The sequence below is a fragment of the Papio anubis genome, chromosome 6, assembly GCF_008728515.1.
Source record: "Papio anubis isolate 15944 chromosome 6, Panubis1.0, whole genome shotgun sequence".
NCBI lineage: Eukaryota > Metazoa > Chordata > Mammalia > Primates > Cercopithecidae > Papio > Papio anubis.
Window position 1 is genome coordinate 123,638,667 of NC_044981.1, and position 25,270 is coordinate 123,663,936.

At 42.4% G+C, this 25,270-nt stretch overlaps 1 protein-coding gene and 1 long non-coding RNA gene across 2 annotated transcripts in view; one reads left to right on the forward strand and one right to left on the reverse strand.

Moving 5' to 3' along the window:
- HECA (hdc homolog, cell cycle regulator) overlaps nucleotides 1-1,622 on the reverse strand; it is a 42,961-nt gene extending 41,339 nt beyond the window's left edge. Inside the window, exon 1 of the mRNA XM_003898102.5 lies at nucleotides 1,043-1,622. Within this exon, the coding sequence (XP_003898151.2) occupies nucleotides 1,043-1,241 (199 nt within the window). The 5' untranslated portion in view covers nucleotides 1,242-1,622. The remainder of the gene's footprint in view (nucleotides 1-1,042) is intronic.
- Nucleotides 1-25,270, forward strand: part of LOC116275352 — a 32,456-nt gene that overhangs the window by 3,120 nt on the left and 4,066 nt on the right. Inside the window, exon 3 of the long non-coding RNA XR_004184397.1 lies at nucleotides 10,373-10,523. This is a non-coding gene — a long non-coding RNA (uncharacterized LOC116275352). The remainder of the gene's footprint in view (nucleotides 1-10,372; nucleotides 10,524-25,270) is intronic.

Below are 25,270 nucleotides of genomic sequence, written 5' to 3' on the forward strand. Positions count from 1 at the left end.
GAGAATCGCTTCAAACCGGAAGGCGGAGGTTGCAGTGAGCCGAGATCGCGCCACTACACTCCAGCCTGGGCGAAATTGCTAAACTCCGTCTAAAAAAAAAAAAGTGCCTGATCTACATAAAGAATGGTTTAAAAACCTGAAAACCTGAAGCTGTAAATTAAAAGCCAGATATAACAATTCAAGTCTCCCTTCATTAAAATACCTAGGTTGTCTTCCTGGAAAAAGTGCCTGACTAGAGGAATTCAAAGAACTGTCCAAATGAGTAAAAGTGTTTGCCCAGCACCTTCTAACGAAAACCACGGCTCTGTAATGAGAACAGAAATCCTGTCACATCTTGGCCAGTTCCTAAGTGTCCCCTCAAAAAGAGCATTCAGGCACTACCTAAGATTATAAAGCTTCCTTCTGACAATGTTAAGCAGAATGATATACAGAATTTTTTTTTTTTTTAACTACGGGCTGAGAACGGAAGTCAAGTTCAGATTCTCTTCCTTCCTCAAGCAAGCCAAAAAATTAAGAGCAAACACAGAGGCCCTAAATGTCTCGAGGCCTCTTCACCTGTGGCGATCGACGCAGCAAGCCTGGGTGTGCTGAGAATTGAGGCTCTCCCTTACTCCGGGGGTTACGGGTGGCCTGGGAGCACCGAGAAGAATGAACCGGTGCCTAAGTTTTCAGTCGGATCATTCTTCTCAACTTGGGCGGCTCTCTCCTCCCTTCCTTCCTCCCTGCGGCCCGGCACACACGGCGGGGCAGTGCCAGCGCGGGCAGCAGGCTGGGCCCGAGGGCAGCGCTGCCGCAGCCTGGAGTCCCTCAGAGTGTGGGGCGCGGGCTGCCCCCTGCGCGGACACCCGGCAGGGGCCGCAGATCCGTCCCCGCCGCCAGGCGTGGGGACCGCGAAGGGGCAGCCGCGGCGGGGCGGAGGGGCGGGGTGAGCACTTCCTGACTCTCGCATTGTCCACGCACCGCCCGCGCCACCCAGGGCCCCGCCACCGCGCCGTCCCCGTCGGGGAGGAAGTTGGCGCTCTCCCCGCCAGCCCCGTCTTACCGTTTTTGGCATCGCCCGCGGCTGCAGCCCCCGCGGCGGCCGCGGCGTTCGCGGCGCCAGTCCCCGCGCCTCCGGCGCCCGCCGCGCCTGCCGGTGCCCGGCGGGTGCGCCGGGCCCCGGCTCCATTTTCCTGCTCGTCGCCGCTGCTGTTGGCGCGCTTGTTTTTGCGGCCGCCTTTGCTGTTTTTGGGGTTGGGCATCTCGCTCGCGAGCGTCCAGGTAGGTGCCCGGCGTCAGCGAAGGCGGATCCCAGCTGCACGGCCGCTCCCGGCCCTGCGCGAAGCCGGCTCCGGGAAAGAACGGAGGGCGCGAGCCGGCGATTCCCTCGGCACCCGTCTAGCCGCACGGCCCGTGCCGCGCCATCCCGGCCGCCGCGCCCTCTCCGGCTTCCTGGAGCCGGCACGCGGCTACCCGAGGCTCACAGCCGCGCGGGCGCCGCGGGCCCGGGGCGCGAGCGAGACTCTCCCGAGCCGGAGGGAAAAGGCGGGTCTCCGGCTTGTTTTGATTCGGCTGCGCTGACACGCTCTGGGCCCGCCCCCTCCCGTGACGACACTGGGGATTCGGCCTGGCCGCGCCCACCAGGTGACCTCACGGCTGACGGGACCGCCCGCCTGACGTCACGCCGCGCGCGGGGCCGGGCCACCTCCAGTGACGTCATCCAGGCGTCCCCACCCCGGCCTCCTGGACTCCCGGGTGTTCGTGAGCCGCCCTGTTTCACTTGCGCCACCCGCCAGCGCGGTGGCATGTGGAGTTCTTTGGTGGCCTCCTGACCTTAATGTATTTGAGGCTTAGAACAATATGGTCTGGAAAAATAAGCTGTGACTAGAGCAAGAATGGAAAACAAAGGATTTTGGATTAATAACTCATTCAAAGGCTATGCCCGTCAGTAACAGTAATGAAAGAAATAGGGGACAGGGCGCGGTGACTCATGCCTGTAATCCCAGCACTTTGGAAGGCCGAGGCGGATGGATCACGAGTTCAAGAGATCGAGACCATCCTGGTCAACATGGTGAAACCCCGTCTCTACTAAAAATACAAAAAAATTAGCTGGGCGTGGTGGCGTGCGCCTGTAGTCCCAGCTACTCGGGAGGCTGAAGCAGGAGAATCACTTGAACCCGGAAGCCGAGATCGCGCCACTGCACTCCAGCTTGGGCAACACAGCAAGACTCTGTCTCAAAAAAAAAAAAAGAAAAAAAGAAACAGGGTAGGGTTCCCAGACAATGGGGATGAACACCAGGGTCTTGAATGGGAAGCCTTCACAGTCTGGTGGTGAAAACAATTCATTGAAACAAGACCCATCATCCAGGGATGTAACTAGATGTTGCCTGGACTCTGAAGCAGTCCCTGCTTGGGGGGAACCCATCCCTATGCGTAGGGCTCAGTTGTCCTGAAAGATAGGTAGCCAGGTTATGAGCAGTAGGAGATTAGGTGATACCTGTGAAGACAGGCAACATGAGGGGAGAGGACCCCTGGGAAGAGCTCCCCTTGATCTCTTTCTGCAATTCTGTTCTGCCTTTTCAGCCAACTCCTTCCCTTCCTTCAGGTCTCAGCTCAAATACATCACTTCCACAGAGACCTTCCCAGGAGAGCTGTCAGAAGTTCCACCCTGTTATTTTCCTCCTCCATCTCTAATTATGTTGGCAATGTACGTGTTTACTTATTTCTTGCATATCTCCCTCTCACTCAAATGAAACCTCCATGGATAGATTTTATCTGCCTTGGGCACATCACAGAACAGCTAGCATAAATTTCTTGAATGTATAAATTAGGTTATTTCCTCACGAACTGTGGAGGAAAGACTAGTTTAGCTGACAGCTTTACAGTGTTCCCCTTTTATAGTGTAATCTTTAATTTAGCTCTTCAGTAAAAGCTCTGTCACGGTGTTGTTGTTACCATTAGAGGGTCCTGACTGCAAGTGGTCCAGGTTCTTGGCATTTTGAACAAACAATTGGACCAAACACCCAGCAAAGCAAGGAAAGAAGGAAGCAAGGAAAGAAGAAAGCAGGGATTTATTGAGAATGAAAGTACACTCCACAGTGTGAAAGCGGCCCCAGTGGTGGCTCAAGGTTCCGGATACAGAATCTTCTCAGGTCCAAATACCCCCCTGGAGGTTTCCTACTGGCCACTTCATCCTCACACCATGTAAATGAAGTGGTGGCCCACAATTGGTCTGGTTGCTTGCGGCAACCAATCAGAGGCTGAAGTGGAGTTATAAAGGTCACACTTCCGTGCAAAGACACTTTTTGCACACTTCTGTTCAAAAAGCAACCAGAGGCTAAGCTGAAGTTACAAAGTTGCACTTCTATGCAAAGAAAGACTCCACCCGCAATCAGTCTGATGGGTTGCCGACAGCCAATTTCCCATCTGCCACGCAGAAAAGGTGAGGGTTTGCAAAGAGAGCAGCTTCTGGTTCTTTTGTTACTTAGGTGTGGAAAGTTAGGGTTTTCCTTTCAATTTAGTTTAGGAAGTCGGGGTGAAACGCCCTTAGGTTCCCTGCCTCCAGACTCTATTCTCTGCCTCATTGTGAACTATAGAGATACAGACAGGAAAGTACAGGAAATAATACCCTCCCCCACATTCAGGTAATGGAGAGAGGATTCTGACTGGGAGCTCTGGGCAACCACGGCAGAGTGCATAACAGAGCCTGGAGCAGCAAGGAGGAGCAAGCACTGGATACTCAGGGAAATTGCTGGTTGGACTGTTTAGGAGAAAAAAGAAGATGAAACTTTTAATTCCCTAATGTGTATTAGAGGATAGTGACCCGTTAGATATTTTGTGCTTATATTTTCATGTCTATTTCTCCCCTACCTTGAAATCCCCTAAGTGCTAAGAGAGCAGGGATTGTGCCTAGCTTTCTAATGCTACAGAGTCTAGCATAAACCTTGACACACAGTAAGTATTCAATAAAAATTTGCTGCATGGAAGATACCTAAAGCACTCTTCTTCTGGCTATATTTTTCCAAACCTTAAAATCTCAGCTAAATCATCAATTCTCTAGGAAATCTCTGACAACCCAAAACTAGACTTGTCCCCATATACTCCCTGCACCTCCCTCACCACAGCAACTTACACACTGGGATATTGCTTTGGTGGCTACCTGGACACCAAAAATGAGAGATGAAGGAGCAAGTGAAGTCAAGAAATTCTGAAAATCAGAGGAAATGATGATGGTGGTTAAAGGGAGACTTCCGGGGGAAGACAGTGGAGCTGTGGAGGAAGATAGTGAATTAGTGTTGCCCATTCAGACTTAGCTTAGTATCATTATTGATACCACTAGAGGTCTCAAAATATGTTGGTGATGTTAGCTTTGGCGTTTCTTTTTTTCTGTTTTTTTGTTTTGTTTTTTTAAGTCGTGAAGGTGAAGACATTTTAGGTTAGAGTACAAGAAAATTGAGATAATTATTTTCTTGAATAAGCACATTGCTGTCATGCCATATTGGATCAGAGTTAGTATGCATGTACCCTGCAGACAGACATTCACACCAGCTGCCTCCCACCTCTACATAACTGAGAATTAAGAATTGGAAACTTTCCACAAAAATATCCTAATTGGCTCAAAGCACCCAGACATGCAGCCAGTTGCTGTTCTAGTTAATTGTGTGAGCTACCTCCTTCTATTCAAACTGAAACAAAATGAAAAGGAGGAAGGAGAAGCTTGCCACTTCTTCCATGCTCAACCTTGCTAATCTGTTTTTAGCCTTAGTCAAATTTGATGGAGAGGCAATAGTTACAATTTTATTGCTACAAAGACAATATACTAAAATCAAGATGCTAGGAACAAAATTTAGGTGAAGTTAAAGGACTCCATTTCCTATGTTCTATCCTGCTGTCCTAGCCCTTTTCCCACCATTTCTCAAGGTGAGAGAGAGAGAGAGGCAGCATACCAAAAGACAAAAGGTGGCAGATGGTACAATGGAACATTCCCCTTAGAAAATTCCAGAAGTATAAAGACCTCCAAGGAACTGAGGAAGCCACTCTGTTCTGTACATCTACACTTGCCTTCTCATTCTTCAATTTCCCTGATCAAATCATGCTCTGAAATAAACTTTAAAAAAAATTATACCTCTATCCTAGGTTTCCTTCCCCGAAACCTCACCCACCCTATTGCTCACTTCTCTGCAAAAACAAAATAAAGCACAGCAACAAATCAAGGGCATCAAAAGCAAACAATTTACACCCTTGAGAAAGGGGTGGGCTAATCTTCAGGCTGAACTGGAATAAGCAGTCATTGTTTCAGTGCCCTAGTTTTGTTCATTTGACATTTTGTGCCTGTCTTCTGAGCTCTTGGGGTCAGCTAAGTTTGGATTAGGTTTAAAGTACAAAATATATCTGTTAAGGATAATTGAAGACATAGAATATGGGTAAGAAGCCAAATAATCCAAATACACCTTGATCCAAAAGATCATATAGGAACTCAGAAGGAATTCTGCAGATAACACAGTAATGCACACAAGAATATGTCCACAATGGAAACATAAGTTAAAAGGTACTAAAGCCTGATCTGCTAAAAAGGTCACTTCAAATAAATATACCTGGAGCAATGTATTGTCTTTATGCATCAGTTTTTTCTTCTGGAAATAGCCTATCCTATGGCCACAGCTTTTCTTTGAGGAATAATGACAATTGTGATTATAAAAACTTTGAAAAAATGGAATATTAAAGCAAATAAGAATATTGATTAATAAATTCCATAGATCTACTGTCCCTTTAGGCTGTTCCCGATTACCAATATTAATATTTTTCTCAAATATTTGCCCTTAAAATCTCTTTTCCATCCTTTAGTTGTGACTTTTAGATTATTTTCATAATCTATAAAAGCAGTCATAAAAAACGGTCAGAAATTTGTTGAATGATCCCTGAACTTGCTGCTTACTCCAACCTCTGTGCCTTTCTTGCTCATACTATTGTCCCAGTTCAACATCAGTACTATCTTAGGCCCCAGTAATCCCAAAAGGACATTTCCTTCAAGAGATTTATTTATTTATTTACTTTTTTTTTTTTTTTTTGAGATGGAGTCTCGCTCTATTGCTGAGGCTGAAGTGCAGTGGCGCGATCTCTGCTCTCTGCAAACTCCGCCTCCCAGGTTCAAGTGATTCTCCTGCCGCAGCCTGCTGAATAGCTGGGATTACAGGTGCAACACCACGCCCAGCTAATTTTTGTATTTTTAGTAGAGACGGGCTTTCACCAGATTGGCCAGGCTGGTCTTGAACTCCTGACCTCACAATCTGCCCGCCTCAGCCTTCCAAAGTGCTGAGATTACAGGCGTGAGCCACCTAAGAGGCCGCGCCTGGCCTAAGAGCTTTATTTTTGTGTTTATTAATTTTGTTTACTGTCTGTCCTTCCACACTAGAACGTAAGTTTCAAGAGGGTGAGGATTTCTCTGTTAATCTCCTATACATAAAACAGGGCCTGGCATATAGTAAGTGTTTAATACATATTCATTCAATAAAAGAGAATGGAGAGGAGCACCTGAAAGAATAATTTGAGCCAGACCTAATGAAGAAAAAAAAGAATTCTTCTAAAACCACATTTTTATGTTCAGCTAGCATAATATTTAAACCAAAAAGGAATGGGTCAGTTTGGTCTCGATTTGTATAACAAGAACCCATATAATAGCAATACCTTCATCAGCAATTGCAGTGGCCAAGGAATTATCCATTTCTACACTTTGTATTTCTGATATCTCCTCTGGAGTGTCACTGAAATCTCAAAGATTTTTGTCACCTAGTTTTTATCAATATCCCCTATGTTTCTTCCCAATTAAAATCAGCACTTTTCTATTCTGCCATTCTAAAGCTTGACTTAACCACAGTGCTTCTGTAGGCTGTCTGCAAGATTTGACTTAGATAATACAACACTGGCCCTCTCTAAATGCCTCTTTTAATACGGTGCTAGTTATCTATTGCTGCCTAAGAAATGACCCCACAATTTAACAGCTTAAAACAACAAACATTTATTATCTCACAGTTTCTGTGAATCAGTAATCTAGGGATGGCTTAGCTGAGTCCTCACAAGGCTATAGTCAGCCAACTGGGGAAGGATCCATTTCCAAACTCACTCTTAGGGTTGTCAGCAGGATTCAGTATTCCTCGTGGGTTGCTGGCCCCAGACCTCCCCTCAGTTCTTTACCACAGGAGCCTCAGCCTGGGGCAGCTCACAACAGGGCAGCTGGCTTCATCCAAGGGAGCAAGACAGGGAGCATGAGAGAGTAAATAAGACAGATGCCAATCTTTTTTGTAATCTAATCTCAGAAGTAACATCCATCATTTTGCTGTACTCTGTTTCATGGAAGCAAGTCACCAGGTTTAGCCCAAGGTTGGGTGGAGGAGATTACACAAGGGCATGAACACGAAGGGATGGGGATCATTAAAATCCACCTTAGGGCCAGGTGCAGTAGCTCACGCCTGTAATCCCAGCACTTTGGGAAGCTGAGGCGGGTGGATAATGAGGTCAGGAGTTTGAGATCAGCCTGGCCAAGATGGTGAAACCCTATCTCTACTAAAAATACAAAAATTAGCTGGGCGTGGTGGCGCGCACCTGTAATCCCAGCTAATTGGGAGGCCGAGGCAGGAGAATCTCTTGAACCTGGGAGGCGGAGGTTGCAGTGAGCCAAGACTGCACCACTGAGCTCCAGCCTGGGCGACAGAGCAAGACTCTGTTTCAACAACAACAACAACAAAACCATCTTAGAAGCTACTTACCACAAATATATTAATATACTGCTTGCACTCTTAAGTTCTCATTTTCAAGGACTTCAAGTGTAGTTTATGAGATAAAAAGCATGGAAAAAGGTAAGACCTTATTCCAGTTCTTCCTTTCCACACTGCTGTTTCAACTAATGAATCTTTGATGATCTTGGATGATAAAATTTCATTAATTTACAATAACTTTTGCAAAAGATCTTTGGCTTAAGTGTTTCAGGCCCCTGCAGTTAAAGAACTGTTGACTTTTAGAACAAACACAATCAGTGTAGTTAGTTCATTGTTGGATCTGAGGATCTACTTCAAGAACACCTATTTTTTTCTAAGTCCTAAGGCTACTGCTCTGCTTGTTTCTGGAGTTTATTTTGATTGATCTTGGCTAGAATTTTCTCTCAAGATTCTGCTTCCTCCTTTATTTCTACTTGGAATGATTTCTACCAAGAATATTCTAAGGAACACTAGTTATATAAGATGTGCCTCTATTTCTGTGGTAAAATAAGTCTAGGAAACACTGTATATTGTATGAGTCACAATATATATTAGCATAGTAAAGATCCTAAAAGTCCAGCAGTAAAGAAACCTGTTTACTCTCAACTTAGAATTTCCCAAATGTATATAACCTATAAATCTTTTTACATGTAATGCCCATTAACATTCTGTGGAAGTAGAGTCCTGCTGTATATTTTTAGGGGAAATAATGCCTTGGAACAACAACAACAAAAATCTACTTCTAACTGGGCACAGTGGCTCACACCTGTAATCTCAGCACTTTGGGAGGCTGAGACAGGCGGATCACTTAAGGTCAGGAGTTTGAGATCAGCCTGGCCAACATGGTGAAACCCCCACCCATCTCTACCAAAAATATAACAATTGACTGGGTGTGGTGGTGCATGCCTGTAATCCCAGCTACTCGGGAGACTGAGGCAAGAGAATTGCTTGAACCTGAGAGGCAGAGGTTGTGGTGAGCCCAGATGGTGCCACTGCACTCCAGCCTGGGCAACAGAGTGAGACTCCATCTCAAAAAAAAAAAAAAGAAAAGAAAAAGAAAAGAAAATAATCTACTTCTGGCACTAGCCATCAGGTGAGTATTGATACAATGGTGAAAAGACAGATATTGGATCCCTCTTGTAAACAACCAGTTCTTTAGAAGACTTCTTGGGAAATATCTTCAAAACTATAAAACTGAAACTGTCAGAAGATATAATACATTAACTACTAATTCTAAATTATGTAAGCAGTTGAATATTCATGGTATTGCTTCCATTTTAAGAAATTTCAAATATGCTATAATTGTTACATGGAACAAAAATTTACCATCATATGAACAATCAGTTTCACTGTTAGTCCAGTAATAAGGACTGCTATGTATGGTTCTGGAGTTAATTTCAGTCAATCTTGAATAGAATTATGTCTTAAGATTTCCTTTCCTCCTGCAGAATATTTGCTCTAAGTCCTTAAATGCAAACATGGTACTGCATGGATTAAAGATGAACACAAATGTGCTACTCCTGTCTTCAAAAGGTGGAGTCTATTTGCCTTCTACTTAAATCTAACCTGGCCTTGTGACTTGCTTTGACCGATTAGAAATGCATCAAAAGTGCAATTGCTCTAGTCTGGACCCTAAATTTGCTTTTGCTCTCCCAAAAGCCAGCCACCATGCTGCAAAGAAACTTGAGCCAGACTATGGAATGATGAGAGGCCACATGAAGGTGACAAAGACTCTGTCCTTGACCAAACTTGAGTCAGGTCCCTCTGATTCGTCTTTTTGACGAGGCCCCAACCTTGCCTTGTCCTTAGCCTGCTTAGTTCTCTTTTAGCAAGAATCTTGCTGGGTCAATTTCATAAAAATCCCCAACTTTCCATATGAAATCAGCCTGGACTGCCTTCGGCAAGAATCCTCTCAAGTCAGTTTGGCCACAATCCCCCTAACCTTGATGTTTCGTCTTAGTAATTGTCCATCCACTGACTCCCATGCCTGCTTCTTGGCTACAAATCCCTGCTTTTTCTTGTTGTATTTGGAGTTTAGTCCAATCTCTCTCTCTTAATACAAAATTCCACGGTAGTAGTCCCCTTGAAAAGTTTGCCTTACCATCTCTAACAAATGTCATGAATAACATTTTTCTTTAATAAAAGATCATGGACATGTGGAAGATGAGAAGGGATATTCTTGTTCCAGCCCCAGCCAAGGTCTTAGCTCTGTGCTTCTCAACCCCTGGCAATTTTGCCTTTAGGGACATTTAGCAGTGTCCAGGGATATTTTTGGTTGTCGCTTCTAGCATCTAGGAGGTTGAGGCCAGAGATGCTGCTAAACAGCCTACAATGCACAGGACACAACAACAAACAATCATCCAGCCCCAAATCTAGTGCCAAGCTTGAGAAATCCTATCTTAGCTGAATATAGCCGTATGAGTCACCACAGCTTTACCACATGGAACAGATTGCCCGGATGAGCCTAGTCAACCCACAGAATTGTGAGAAATAATAAATAGTTGCTGTTTTAAGCAACTCTTGGGGTAGTTTTAGTGCTGTGCTGTTGCTAAACTGGCTGGGAAGGGAGGTGGGAGGGAACCCTGATTTGTAGCATTTCTAGTTGCCCATGGTATAAATACTCCTACTGTGGCCAATTTTAGGTTATCAGCACAAGCCACTGAACTCAAGGTTGGGAAGAGACGTGCACAACCAGCTTTTATGAGCCAATGGGAAATGATTAAATTGTGATATCATAGTAGGCAATGGAGGCAACATCCCATGTACAAGATCTTCTTATGCCTGAAATTCTAGGTATGGCCACTTCCTATATGCTGTTGATCACCTAGTCATAGTTCTCTACTTGTATATTGTGTTAACATTTTTATTAGAAAATTCTGTTTGAAATGCTGAGACACTGATTCTGCAGCCTTCCTGGCTTGGGCCATTTTTTTGCACCATTAAATTTGCCAAGTTGGGTTTACTCAAGAGTCTCCCACAGAGGATCACAGCATGGACTCTACTCTGAACCAATCCTACCACACTCTCCCATTTGTCATACTGTGGCCCATGGTTTGGTTTGGGTTAAAACATTGTCCTCGGTAATCTGTGGGGTTTCTTTGTAAAATGAAACACCTGATCAATACCTAAAGGAGCTGCTCGAAAGTGGAAGCAAGGGTGATAAGAGTACCACTGTGCCTTGTTTGGACCCACACTACAGTATGCTTTCGTTTAAAAAAAAAAAAAAAAAACTTTCCCTTCAAGATAGAGGAAATTCCTTCTATCTAGCATGTAAGCAGAAAACATTTGCTATTTCCTAGGGCAGGCACTTCTAAGGTTTCAGGATAGATGCCAGCTTTAGATCCAATGAAGAGTTATTATAATTTTGTGGTTAGGGGCCTGTGTATGGAGCCAGACTTCCCGAGTTGCAGTTTTGGCTTGCTGGCTGTGTGATTGTGGGCAAGATATTTGTGAAATGGGGATAATGGTATCTATTTCAGAGTTAAGACTGATAATGTATGTGTAGTGCCTAGCGCATAGTAAGCTCTCAATAAATAGTGGTTGTTATTACCAGGAGCATTTAAATGTTATATTCTTTGTTGTTATTTGCCTTTCTTCTTTTTTAACTGTAAGTGCTATGCTTTTTCACTGTAAACAAGATTTTTTTTTTCTAAAAGCAGTACTAGTTCTAGGTCAAGGATAAACTCTTTTCAGCATACAACTGTAGTCTCATCCCAGAACAAACCACACCCCACTTCCTGTTGCATGCAGATACAGATACCTTAAAGGGACAGTTTGTACCAGGGACCCATGCAAGATGCTAAGATTGCAACAGAGCGCACTCTAGTGTACAAAGCTGGGAGCCAGTGGGGGAGGAGATGATGAGAAGCAATGCCTTGCCCAAGTTTGAAGTTGATTTGTCCAGCTCTAAGAAGTTATTTTAAGTTACTATATAAGAATGATGTGATGAAAATATCGTTTTGGAAGAATACTCTGATAGTAACATTCAGGATTGATTTGATAGAAAAAGCGGTGACAAGGAAGCCAGCTGAAAATCTATTGTATCATTGTTGGGATGAGACGATGAGAATTTGGGGTTAGGGAGTTAAAAGAAGAACAGAGGAAAAGGATGACTATAGGAGACATTTTGAAGGGGGAAAAAAATCATGGGACTTAAAGACAAAAATTTGATCTTAAAGAAAAGCCATCCCACCAACATCTTATTCTGTTTAGATCTATACCATAAGTTTCAGCCACAAATAAATTGCTAGCATTTTCTATTCTAGTAAAGCCTGCAAGTGGAAAAAATAACCCAATATTTGCTATGTTGGTTTATTTTCTTTTAAAGGACAAAATTAATCTACTATGAATCATGACTTGAAAGTTCTAGGTGAACATAGCACTTATTCCAAAATTGACCACGTAGTCGGAAGTAAAGAACTCCTCAGCAAATGTAAAAGAACAGAAATTATAACAAATTGTCTCTCAGACCACAGCGTAATCAAACCAGAACTCAGGATTAAGAAACTCACTCAAAACCACTCAACTACATACAAACTGAACAACCTGCTCCTGAATGACTACTGGGTACATAACGAAATGAAGGCAGAAATAAAGATGTTCTTTGAAACCAATGAGAACAAAGACACAATGTACCAGAATCTCTGAGAAACATTTAAAGCAGTGTGTAGAGGGAAATCTATAGCACGAAATGCCCACAAGAGAAAGCAGGAAAGATCTCAAATGGACACCCTAACATCACAATTAAAAGAACTAGAGAAGCAAGAGCAAACAAATTCAAAAGCTAGCAGAAGGCAAGAAATAATTAAGATTAGAGCAGAACTGAAGGAGATAGAGACACAAAAAACCCTTCAAAAAATCAATGAAACCAGGAGCTGGTTTTTTGAAAAGATCAACAAAAGTGATAGACCGCTAGCAAGATTAATAAAGAAGAAAAGAGAATAATCAAATAGGTGCACTAAAAAATGATAAAGGGAATATCACCACCAATCCCACAGAGATACAAACTACCATCAGAGAATACTATAAACACCTCTATGCAAATAAACTAGAAAATCTAGAAGAAATGGATAAATTCCTGGACACATACACCCTCCCAAGACTAAACCAGGAAGAAGTTGAATCCCTGAATAGACCAATAACAGGCTCTGAAATTGAGGCAATCATTAATAGCCTACCAACCATAAAAACCCCAGGACCAGATGGATTAACAGCCGAATTCTACCAGAGGTACAAAGAAGAACTGGTACCATTCCTTCTGAAACTATTCCAATCAACAGAAAAAGAGGGAATCCTCCCTAACTCATTTTATGAGGCCAGCATCATCCTGATACCAAAGCCTGGCAGAGACACAACAACAAAAAAAAAGAATTTTAGACCAATATCCCTGATGAACATCGATGTGAAAATCCTCAATAAAATACTGGCAAACCGAATCCAGTAGAACATCAAAAAGCTTATCCACTGTGATCAAGTGGGCTTCATCCCTGGGATGCAAGGCTGGTTCAACATACGCAAGTCAATACACGTAATCCATCATATAAACAGAACCAAACACATGATTTTCTCAATAAATGCAGAAAAGGCCTTTGACAAAATTCAACAGTCCTTCATGCTAAAAACTCTCAATAAATTAGGTACTGATGAGATGTATCTCAAAATAATAACAGCTATTTATGGCAAACCCACAGCCAATATCATACTGAATGGGCAAAAACTGGAAGCTTTCCCTTTGAAAACTGGCACAAGACAGGGATGCCCTCTCTTACCACTCCTATTCCACCTAGCGTTGGAAGTTCTGGCCAGGGCAATCAGGCAAGAGAAAGAAATAAAGCATATTCAATTAGGAAAAAAGGGAGTCAGATTGTCCCTGTTTGCAGATGACATGATTGTATATTTAGAAAACCCCATCGTCTCAGCCCAAAATCTCCTTAAGCTGATAAGCAACTTCAGCAAAGTCTCAGGATACAAAATCAATGTGCAAAGATCACAAGCATTTCTAGACACCAATAACAGACAAACAGAGAGCCAAATCATGAGTGAACTCCCATTCACAATCACTTCAAAGAAAATAAAATACCTAGGAATCCAACTTACAAGGGATGTGCAGGACCTCTTCAAGGAGAATTACAAACCACTGCTCAACAAAATAAAAGAGGACACAATCAAATGGAAGAATATTCCATGCTCATGGATAGAAAGAATCAATATTGTGAAAATGGCCATACTGCCCAAGGTAATTAATAGATTCAGTGGGATCCCCATCAAGCTACCAATGACTTTCTCCACAGAATTGGAAAAAAAAAACTACTTTAAAGTTCATATGGAACCAAAAAAGAGCCCATATTGCCAAGACAATCCTAAGCCAAAAGAACAAAGCTGGAGGCATCACGCTACCTGACTTCAAACTATACTACAAGGCTGCAGTAGCCAAAACAGCATGGTACTGGTACCAAAACAGATACATAGAGTAATGGAACAGAACAGAGCCCTCAGAAATAATACCACACATCTACAACCATCTGATCTTTGACAAACCTGACAAAAACAAGAAATGGGGAAAGGATTCCCCATTTAATAAATGGTGCTGGGAAAACTGGCTAGCCATATGTAGAAAGCTGAAACTGGATCCCTTCCTTACCCCTTATACAAAAATTAATTCAAGATGGATTAAAACCTTAAATGTCAGACCTAAAACCATAAAAACCCTAGAAGAAAACCTAGGCAATACCATTCAGGACATAGGCATGGGCAAGGACTTCATGCCTAAAACACCAAAAGCAACAGCAACAAAAGCCAAAATTGAGAAATGGGATCTAATTAAACTAAAGATCTTCTGCACAGCAAAAGAAACTACCATCAGAGTGAACAGGCAACCTACAGAATGGAAGAAAAATTTTGCAATCTACCCATTTGACAAAGGGCTAATATCCAGAATCTACAAAGAACTTCAACAAATTTACAAGAAAAAATCAAACAACTCCATCGAAAAGTGGGCAAAGGATATGAACAGACACTTCTCAAAAGAAGACATTTATGCAGCCAACAGACATGAAAAAAATGCTCATCATCACTGGCCATCAGAGAAATGCAAATCAAAACCACAATGAGATACCATCTCACACCAGTTAGAATGCCAATCATTTAAAAGTCAGGAAACAACAGGTACTGGAGAGGATGTGGAGAAATAGGAACACTTTTACACTGTTGGTGGGACTGAAAACTAGTTCAACCATTGTGGAAAACAGTGTGGCGATTCCTCAAGGATCTAGAACTAGAAATACCATTTGACCCAGCAATCCCATTACTGGGTATATACCCAAAGGATTATAAATCATGCTACTATAAAGACACATACACGCATATGTTTATTGCAGCACTATTCACAATAGCAAAGACTTGGAATCAACCCAAATGTCCATCAATGATAGACTGGATTAAGAAAATGTGGCACATATACATCATGGAATACTATGCAGCCTTAAAAAAGGATGAGTTCATGTCCTTTGTAGGGACGTGGATGAAGCTGGAAATCATCATTCTGAGCAAACTATTGCAAGGACAGAAAACCAAACACCACATCTTCTCACTCATAGGTGGGAACTGAACAATGAGAACACTTGGACACAGAGTGGGGAACATCACATACCGGGGCCTGTTGTAGGGTGGGGGGAGGGAGGAGGGATAGCATTAGGAGATATACCTAATGTAAATGATGACTTAATGGGTGCAGCACACCAACATGGCACATAGATACATATGTAACAAACCTGCATGTTGTGCACATGTACCCTAGAACTTAAAGCATAATAAAAAAAAATGACAAAAAAAAGTTCTAGATGAAATAGGGCATTCTGTCATTAAAAAACATTGCCCAGTGAGCTAGATGTATTTTGTATGACTCTGGTTTAACAATCTTGAGTTCAATAGTTTCCTGAGATGTTTTTAGGTTTCAATCTGAGGAAAAAGGAGTACCAGACATTTCCTGCCAAGTGTTCTAAATGACTCTGTTTCTCAAACTAGTATTCAGAGAAACTGGGTTCAACATGTATTTATCCAGTATCAACTATGTGCAAAGCTCTGTGATAGATGGATAACAAGCATCTTTCATTTTTCTTGGTTTATAAGCCACAACATTGTCACGATGACACCATCAACAGGTTAAAAAAACAAGGAACTTTTCATTGAGGTCATCTATTTATCCTTGACTTAGATAAGGAATATCTTCTGCCTTCTTGTTTGTAGGTGACAGTTGGATTCTCAATCTTTTCCTTTTGTCTTACCATGAAAGAGAAAATGGGCATTGCTCAAATTACCAGATGATTCCTTTTTATTTTTCAATGGCAACTTCATTTAGTTTACTTTAAAAAATATTTACTGAACATACAGTGAAGTCTGTGCCACATCCAAGTGCAAAATGATAGAGAAACAACCCCAGGACATTCTCAAGGAGCTCATAGCCTGGTAAGAGAAAGATACAGATATGTCTTTATTCTCATGCCTTTCTTCAAAAGGATTTACAGAGGGGAACAAAGAGGGGTACTATGTAAGAAAATAAAGTCCATTAGAAACAAGTGAGAAAGGCAAAGGGAAGGCAATGATGGGATCATACACTAGAGGCAGGGTAATACACAAAATAAATGCAATGAAGACCTGCATGTATTTGCTAAGGATGCACCAGGAATTTGGATCTAAGCTTTTTGGTAATCTCTGTGAAGGCAGAGACAATCCACAGGTTCTGTTACCAAAACACCGGGATTTCAGTCTAGGTCTTGCTGCTTGCCACACAGAAACCCAATTACTGAGACAATGAGTATTGCCAGGCTTCGAAGAAGGCTTTAATTAGGTGCTATGGCTAAGAAGATGGGAGATCAGTCTCAAATCCATCTCTCTGACTGACTAAAATTAGGGGTTTATGCAGCAGGAACGAATTTTAAACATGTGTGGGAAAACAGGAATTAGGGAGGAATAAGAAAAAGAAGGTGGTTCACAGGAAGCAGGTGGTCAGTTAGGCCAATGATGATGGGTGAAGGGTCCTGTGTCTCATTGTCCAGACATGGTGATCTGGTAAGTTTCAGTTCCTTGATACTATCTGGCAGTCCTCATGGTTGGTTTCCTGAGAAAGGAACTCAGATAAGACAAATGTTAACTTTCTCACGTTTTAAGGGAGGTTAATTTTTATGTTTATTCAAAGAAACCATAAACACCAGTTCCATGGGACAACTGGGGTTGTTTCAGTTCCACCAGATAAAACCAGACCACATGCTCAGGGAAAGCATACCTATTCCTGACATAGGGCCAAACAAACAAACAAAACCCTCAAGGATCATCCAAAGGCAAATACTCTCTTTTCTTTTTTTTTTTTTTTTTTTTTGAGACAGAGTCTCACTCTGTTGCCCAGGCTGGAGTGCAGTGACACAATCTGGGCTCACTGAAACCTCTGCCTCCCGGGTTCAAGCGATTCTCTTGTATCAACCTCCTGAGTAGCTGGGATTACAGGCATGCCACCCTGCCCAGCTAATTTTTGTATTTTTAGTAGAGACGGGGTTTCACCAAGTTGGCCAGGATGGTCTCGATCTCTTGCCTTCGTGATCTGCCCACCTCGGCCTCCCAAAGTGCTGGGATTATAGGCATGAGCCACCACATCTGGCCCAAATACAAATACTATGTGATACACTGAAGAACATTTTCAACACTGTCCTTATGGTAAATGTTGTGGGGCTATTTTTTTTCTTTTCACCTCTTTCTTTGGTATAAATGTAAGGGATACAAATGCAATTGTATTATATGAATATATTAAATAATGGTAAAGGCTGGGTTTTTATTTTTTATTGTTCCATCACCTGAATTGTTTATTATTCCATCACTGAAATAACGTATATTTTACCTATGAATTAATTTCTCATCACCTATGCCTTTCCCACCTTCCCACCCTTTTGAGTTTCCAATGTCTATCATTCCACACTCGGCCCATGTGGACACATTACTTAGTTCTCGCTTATAAGTGAAAATATACGGTATTTGGTTTTCTGTTTCTGAGTTATTTCATTTAAGATAATGTCCTCTAGTTTCAGGCGTGTGGCTGCAAAAGACATGTTTCATTCTTTGTTAGGGCTGAGTAGATTATATGTATATATATAATCTTTTCTTTATCTATTCATCCATTGATGGACTTTGGGTTGATTCCATATCTTTGCTATTGTAAACAGTGTTGTGATAAACAAATGAGTGTGGGTATCTTTATGATATAACGATTTCCTTTTCATTGGGTAGATACCCAGTGGGATTGCTAGATCTAATGGTAATTCTTTTAGTTCCTTGAGAAATCTTCATACTGTCTTCTATAGAGGTTGTACTAATTTACATTCCCACCAACAGTGTGTAAGTATTCCTTTTTCTCCACATCCTTGCCAACATGTTTTTTGTTTGTTTGTTTGTTTGTTTTTACTTTTTTTTAAAGACAGAGTCTTACTTTATCTTCCAGGCTAGAGTGCAGTAGTAGAGTCTGAGCTCACTGCTACCTCCGCCTCCTGGGTTCAAGCAATTCTCGTGCTTCAGCCTCCTGAGTAGCTAGGATTACAGGCATGTGCCAACACACCCAACTAATTTTTTGTATTTTTGGTAGAGATGGGGTTTCACCATGTTGGCCAGGCTGGTCTTTAACTCCTGGCCCTAAGTGATCCACCTGCCTTGGCCTCCCAAAATGCTGGGATTACAGGCATGAGCCACCACACCCTGCCTTTGAGAGGTGACAACATGCTAGTAGCCCTCCCTCTGGGCACCTCCTTGGCCTCTGCGTCCACTCTGGCAGCGCTTGAGGAGCCCTTCAGCCCACCAAGGCACTGTGGAAGCCCCTCTCTGGGCTGGCCCAGGCCGGAGCCACCTCCCTCTGCTTGCCGGGAGGCGTGGAGGGAGAGGCACGGGTGGGACCCACGGCTGCGTGAGGCGCTGGCAGGCCAGCGTGAGTTCCAGAGGGTGCGGGCTCAGGCTCAGCGGGCCGCACACTGAGCAACAGGCCGGCGCCCGTGCCCAGGGCAGTGAGGGGCTTAGCACCCGGGCCAGCAGCTGCGGAGGTTGCCCCGGGTCCCCCAGCACTGCCAGCCCGTATGCACCGTGCTCAAATTCTCGCAGAGCCTCAGCCGCCCCACAGGGCAGGGCTCCAGACCTGCAGCCCGCCATGTCCGAGGGCCCCCTCCGTGGTGGGCTCCCAGGCAGCCCCAGCTTCTCCGGGTGCCGCCCCCTGCTCCTTGGTGCCCGGTCCCATCAACCACCCAGGGGCTGAGGAGTGCCGGTGGATGGGGCAGGACTGGCGGGCAACTCTGCCCAGCCCCAGTGCAGGATCAACTAGGTGCAGCCAGCTGGTCTCCTGAGCCTAGTGGAGACTTGGAGAACTTTTATGTCTAGCTAAGGGATCATAACCACACCAATGGGCACTCTGTGTCTAGCTCAGGGATTATGAATGCACCAATCAGTTCTCTGTAAAATGGACCCATCAGCTCTCTGTAAAATGGACCAATCAGCAGGATGTGGGTGGGGCCAGGTAAGAGAATAAAAGCAGGCTGCCAGAGCCAGCCAGCGGCAACCCACTCGGGTCTCTTTCCATTCTGTGGAAGCGTTGTTATTTTGCTGATTGCAATAAATCTTAATGCCACTCATTTTTTGGGTCCACGCTGCCTTTATGAGCTGTAACACTCACCGCAGAGGTCTGCAGTTTCGCTCCCGAAGCCCAGAAGACCACGAACCCAGTGGGAAAAGCCAACAACTCCAGACGGTCGCCTTTAAGAGCTGTAACACTCACCTCCAAGGTCTGGAGCTTCACTCCTGTCAGTGAGAGGACGAACCCACCAGAAGGAAGAAGCTCCAGACACATCTGAACGTCTGAAAGAACAAACTCCGGATACACCATCTTTAAGAACTGTGACACTCACCGCGAGGGTCCGCAGCTTCATTCTTGAAGTCAGTGAGACCAAGAACCCACCAATTCCGGACACCTTGACATTTTAATAGCTATTCTGACTAACGTTCGATAGATTCTCATTGTGGTTTTAATTTGCATTTCTGTGATGATTAGTGATGTTGAGCATTTTTTCATGTTTGTTGGCCATTTGTATGTGTTTTTTTGAAAAATGTCTGTTCATGTCCTTTGCCCACTTTTTAATTAGGTTTTGTTTTGCTGCTGTTGAGTTGAGTTCCTTGTATATTCTGGTTATTTGCCCTGTGCTGGATACACTGTTTGCAAATATTTTCTCCCATTCTGGAGGCTGTTTGCTGTGTTTATTTCTTTTGCTGTGCAGAAGGTTTTGTTTAATTAAGCCCCTGCTTTGTTTCTGTTGCTTGTGCTTTTGTCTTACTCATGAGTTCTTTGCCTAGACCAATATCCGTAAGAGTTTTCCTTAAGTTTTCTTCCAGTATTTTTATAGTTTCAGCTCTTACATTTTATTATATCTCAGTATGGGCTGATGGCTTCAAACCAAACCCCAGTTCAGTAAAAGCAAGTCTACAGAGTTTACTTAAGCAGACAATTTAATTATGATGTGGTAAGTACAATGACAAAAATATGCTGAAGGTGCTATGAGATAACAGAGGGGACACAACTCTGGTTTTATTTTTCAGGGTTGGAGCAGAACGCTCATTGAGAGATTCTGGAAACTTCTGTTCAATTTCTAAAGGAAATATACACGTTTTGTTGCAAACACCTAACTTGCTGCAAAAATTTATTATGGATGGAATATTGTGTTTAAAAGGTTATCCCATCACAACAAACAAGCTTCACATGAAAAAAATCAAAACAGGTTTTAATTGAAGGATTTTCACTTTATTTTTACTTTGCATATCTTGTCTTTTCCTTAATACTAAGTATAAGAAATTATAAATTAAGAAAGTAGAGTGTACCTGAGAGGTGGGTGTCTAAAGAATCAATAAGGTTTTAGAGTTATATCAAGTGAAAGCAGATTTCCTCAGAAATTCAAGACCACAAAACAACAGGTGTTCTTTGGAGAATGGTTCTGGTTCCATGTTGAATTACACTTTTTAAAAATGATTTGGTCGAGAGTTATCTCTCTACCTAATAACAGAGAAGAGTAAAACAGAAAAGGGAATTTTAAACATAAAATAACCTGCACCTCTGGTGTCAAAGAACAAGTCTTAGGTTTCCAACCCATTCAATAAAAAGGGGTAACAAGATTTACCTTGAAGCAAAAGAAAAATAGAGGGAAGGTAATATACTTCTGTGGTTGGTTTTATGAAGGTAGTGTTTTTCTTCAGGATTCAGCCAGGTATGAAAGGAAAGTAGCACGTTCCAACCTTTTCATAGTGTGACTAGCTTCCTCATCAACAGATACAGAGGAGCCTCTGTGCTCAGTCCAGGTATGTGGCAGAAGGGACCTCCACAGCAATGTGATTGGCACTAACACCAGATAACCAAGGATAATGTTAGGTTCCCACAGATAAAAATGCACAAAATGAGAATGAGTGACACAGTTGAGAAATCTGAGACCTCCCTTGCTGACCACCTGAGGACCTTTGGAAACATTTGCATGGGCTCTTCAGTCTCAGAGTACTTGTAATTATTTGCTGAGATGACAAAACTGTTATTTAATGTCTTTACCCAGCAGTGCTTTAGATGCCAAGGTTGACAACAGTTGGGGGTGTCCCAGAAATAAAAACTGGGTGTTTAAAATTCATCTGTCACTCTGTAAAGGGGGTAGATCATTTAGCAAAAGGATCTTTTGTTTGCTGAGAACACATGCAGTCATCCTCAGGACCGCAGACACTTGAAAACAATATTAAGAGATGGGTGAGGAGGAGACGGGGTGAGCTACATTTCCATACATATGAGAATGGAAAGGTAGGTGGGGAGAAAACCAGGAAAAGAAAGAAGCTGGAGATCGTATGAGTGGGAGGGAGGATGAAAGAGAATAAGAGTCCCATCAACTGCAGGTGGGGACAGAGAGATCTGGGGGAGGAAATGGATTTGGAGGAGGAGACCTGTCTCAGTAGTGAAACATCTTGCCCTGTAACTACTTTCTACCCACCCCAGTTTCCACCTACTCACACTTACATATATCAAATCACAAGTCAAATACCAGCTTCTCAACACTGGCTTATGAAGTAGATTTTCTTTTGGGAATCAATAGTCGTGTTCAATCCTACACTACGTGTGAGGAGAGACACATTCCTCCTTTATGTTTTCTTAACTCTGGAAAACCAGTAAAAATAATTGAAAAATGGCTGGCCTCTTTGGCTTCACCTCACTCTTGCCAACTTTAGCCATCTAATCTCCAGGCCCTGTGGATTCTGCGTCCACAGTCCCTCACAAGTAGACTGCCCTCTATTCTGTTTCCACTGCCAGTTCCCTGATGTGACCTTCCCTGGCTTCTGGCAGAATGCTGTCTCTACCTCTCATTACCCATCACACTATTCTCTACTTCACTTACCCTGTTGTGCCCATTCCAGCTTATATTTGAATAATTTATGAAGATGCCATATCCCTTAGTGCAACAACTGCTGTATAAGAGCTGCCTTTTTTTCACCTTTACAGATTTGAGATGACCTTATACAAAGATTTTAAGTGTTTTAGGAAACCTTTGTGAAAGCAAAGGAGAAAAAAAGGACAAACGGAAGGAAAAGGGAACCAGAAGGACACAAAAAGGAACAGAATGAAATGGAAGGGAAGGGAGTGGAAGAAATTCGGTAGTGTCTTTTTATGTGAGGTACATAATAGACCTTCAGAACAAGTCTAATTTTATTCCTTTTCAAAATAAGCTTTTTTATACCCTTTATTTTTCCAAAAACAGATCCTCATTTTCTTTTGAATGAGTGTCTCAGTTGTACCTTCTAAGAACTTAAGTCAGATAACATTTACACATATCCAAATACCGATGTTCAGTGCCATATTTTTCTTTTCCTCAAATACCTCTTCTATTTTGTTTTCCTTTAGAATCAATGTTCTTTATTCTTAAGATAATAGAAAAGTGCACTAAATAGTTTGGAGACTGTTCAAAATAATCATATTTTACTCTTTACTTCATTTATCCTTCTTTAATATCTGAGGTAATTTCATGAAGACTAGTATGTCATAGATCTAAAATGATTGTTTCCTCATTTCTGTGGCTCAGAAAAATCTGACAAGAACCTCTGCAGCTGCACTTGTTATAGCCTCAGACTGTGATTCCCCAGCCAGGTGCAAAAACAATGGCTGCCTATTACTATTCCTGTGCCAGCTGTTATCCCTACATGTGCAACACCCGTGTGCTGAGGGGAGAACACCATTTTATCTGCAACCTCCCTTTTTTTGGTAAGGAATAAATTTTGCTGTCAATTTTTAAATGACTCCTAATGAGTTAAAATAAATAAATTATGTTTTATGCAATATATTTTTCATTCAAGGGACTAATGACAGAACCTCTTAGAACTATCCTTATGTTTGAGGAATATACACAGCACAGGACTTCCAGCCACAAAGGTTATTGGTGGAAATGATATATGTGATTTCACTCAGGTCTACAATAGAAATCAATCTCCCATGAAAGTATCTTGTAATCAGATATAATTGACATAATGAATAGGTAAAACATGAAACAGAAGAACACATTGGCAGGTAAGAGGTAAGGGGGGGGGGTCAGGGAAACATATGTAAATGGAATCCAAAACCATAAACTAGGTAATATTTCAGTTTTTGAAAGTTACTAACAGTCATCTAAGGGACCCCCAATAAAATGTGATGGGTTCCAGCTTAAAAATAAGCCATACTCTTTATTCTTGATGAGCTGAATTATCTAAAATCAGAAATGTGACACCAAACAAAGTATTCAGTGTCAGATTTATTTTATTCCAAGTCATATAATTTTATATTGGGAAGAGACCTTGGAATCCAGCCTTTCATCAAGCTCTGGAATTCCTTCCACAACATCCCAAGTAGATGGACATTTAGTCTTAGCTTGACTCTGGACTTAACCTGATCATTTAGACATAGCTTGAGCTCCTCCTGTACCAGTGAGCTAAGCACTCTGTAAGGCAGTCTACTGTATTATTGGACGTTTTTGGTTCCCAGAAAGTTCCTTTTTATGTTGAGATGAGTCTTGTATTTCTATAATTTCTGTCCATTGACAATGGCTTTGCTACTGGGAAGATGCTGTATTATAATTTATGGGGCAGCCCTTAGGTTGCTTAGGTGACAGTGAGGGTGATGCTTTAAGATATCCTGGGTCCAAAGAGAGGGAATTAAGAGAGGTGAAATAAGTACATCCTTTTAAATCCAACAATTCTTTTGGGGTCTAAGTAAATAGCATAGGTCATTATTATAACTTATATTTAAGGTATATTCAGAGGCAAGCATATATAGTTAAGATTTAAAGACCTGTAACACTTAAACAATGCAATACTTTCTCATCGTTTAATTTTTTATGTTTATCTAATTTCTGTAATTTCCCCAGCCTAAGGTCAAGCAGGTTAAAAGTTTTGGGAGTAGGAGACGTAGGAGACTTTGCGGAAGAATTTTTCCCCAAAATAAATTATTGGATAGAATTTACTTTCCAGTCCAAAAAACTTGACGTTGAAATTGTCACTTATAATCAGAGGTCTTGGTAGACATCTGCATTGCTCCAGCCTCGGTAGAGCTTCGGATTCTGCAAGCAACACTCAAACTCTACCACTTCCCCTGCTTCTGAGGTTCAAAGCAAGTGCCTGTCCTCATTATGATAGTTAAGATCTTATCTTCTCTTGTTTTTCTACCTCTGATAGGCTGTTCTGGTATTTTTCCTGGGGGCAAAACAGAAAAGTGGTTGATTTCTTCGTGGCTCAAACTGAAAGATCATCAGGAACATGCAGAACATACACACACACACACACACACACACACACACACACACACACACAAAAGCATTAAGCTCCCTGGGGCCTTGAAGCCCTCACTGTCACTGCATTTCTTTTCTTTTTCTTTTTTTTGAAATGGAGTTTCACTCTTGTTGCCCAGGCTGGAGTGCAGTGGCACAATCTCGGCTCACCGCAACCTCTGCCTCCCAGGTTCAAGCAATTCTCCTGCCTCAGCCTCCCAAGTAGCTGGGATTATAGGCATGCACCACACACCTGGCTAATTTTATATTTTTACTAGAAACGGGGTTTCACCATGTTGGTCAGGCTTGTCTCAAACTCCTGACCTCAGGTGATCCACCCACCTTGGCCTCCCAAAGTGCTGAGATTACAGGCATGAGCCACGGCGCCCACCTCTCACTGCATTTCTAACTCTCCTTCTTCATTAGTGATGAATAAATCACCATGTCTTGTATCTGCTTTGGGGTTTTTCTTCTTCCTCTAAAGAAATTTTTGAAAGGGTTATATTGTAAACATTATAGATTCGTACTTTTATAGGTGACTAATATGCTAACTTCCTTCTGGACAACAGTGGAGCTTATATTTCTTTCAGATGCTTCAAAGAATACAGAAATGTAAGCTCTAGGAAGCATGCCAGAAACACTTTTGAATCCAAATGGCCGGGTCAAGCCGGGTTATACTGAGAAATTTTGAGATATTTAAAAATCATT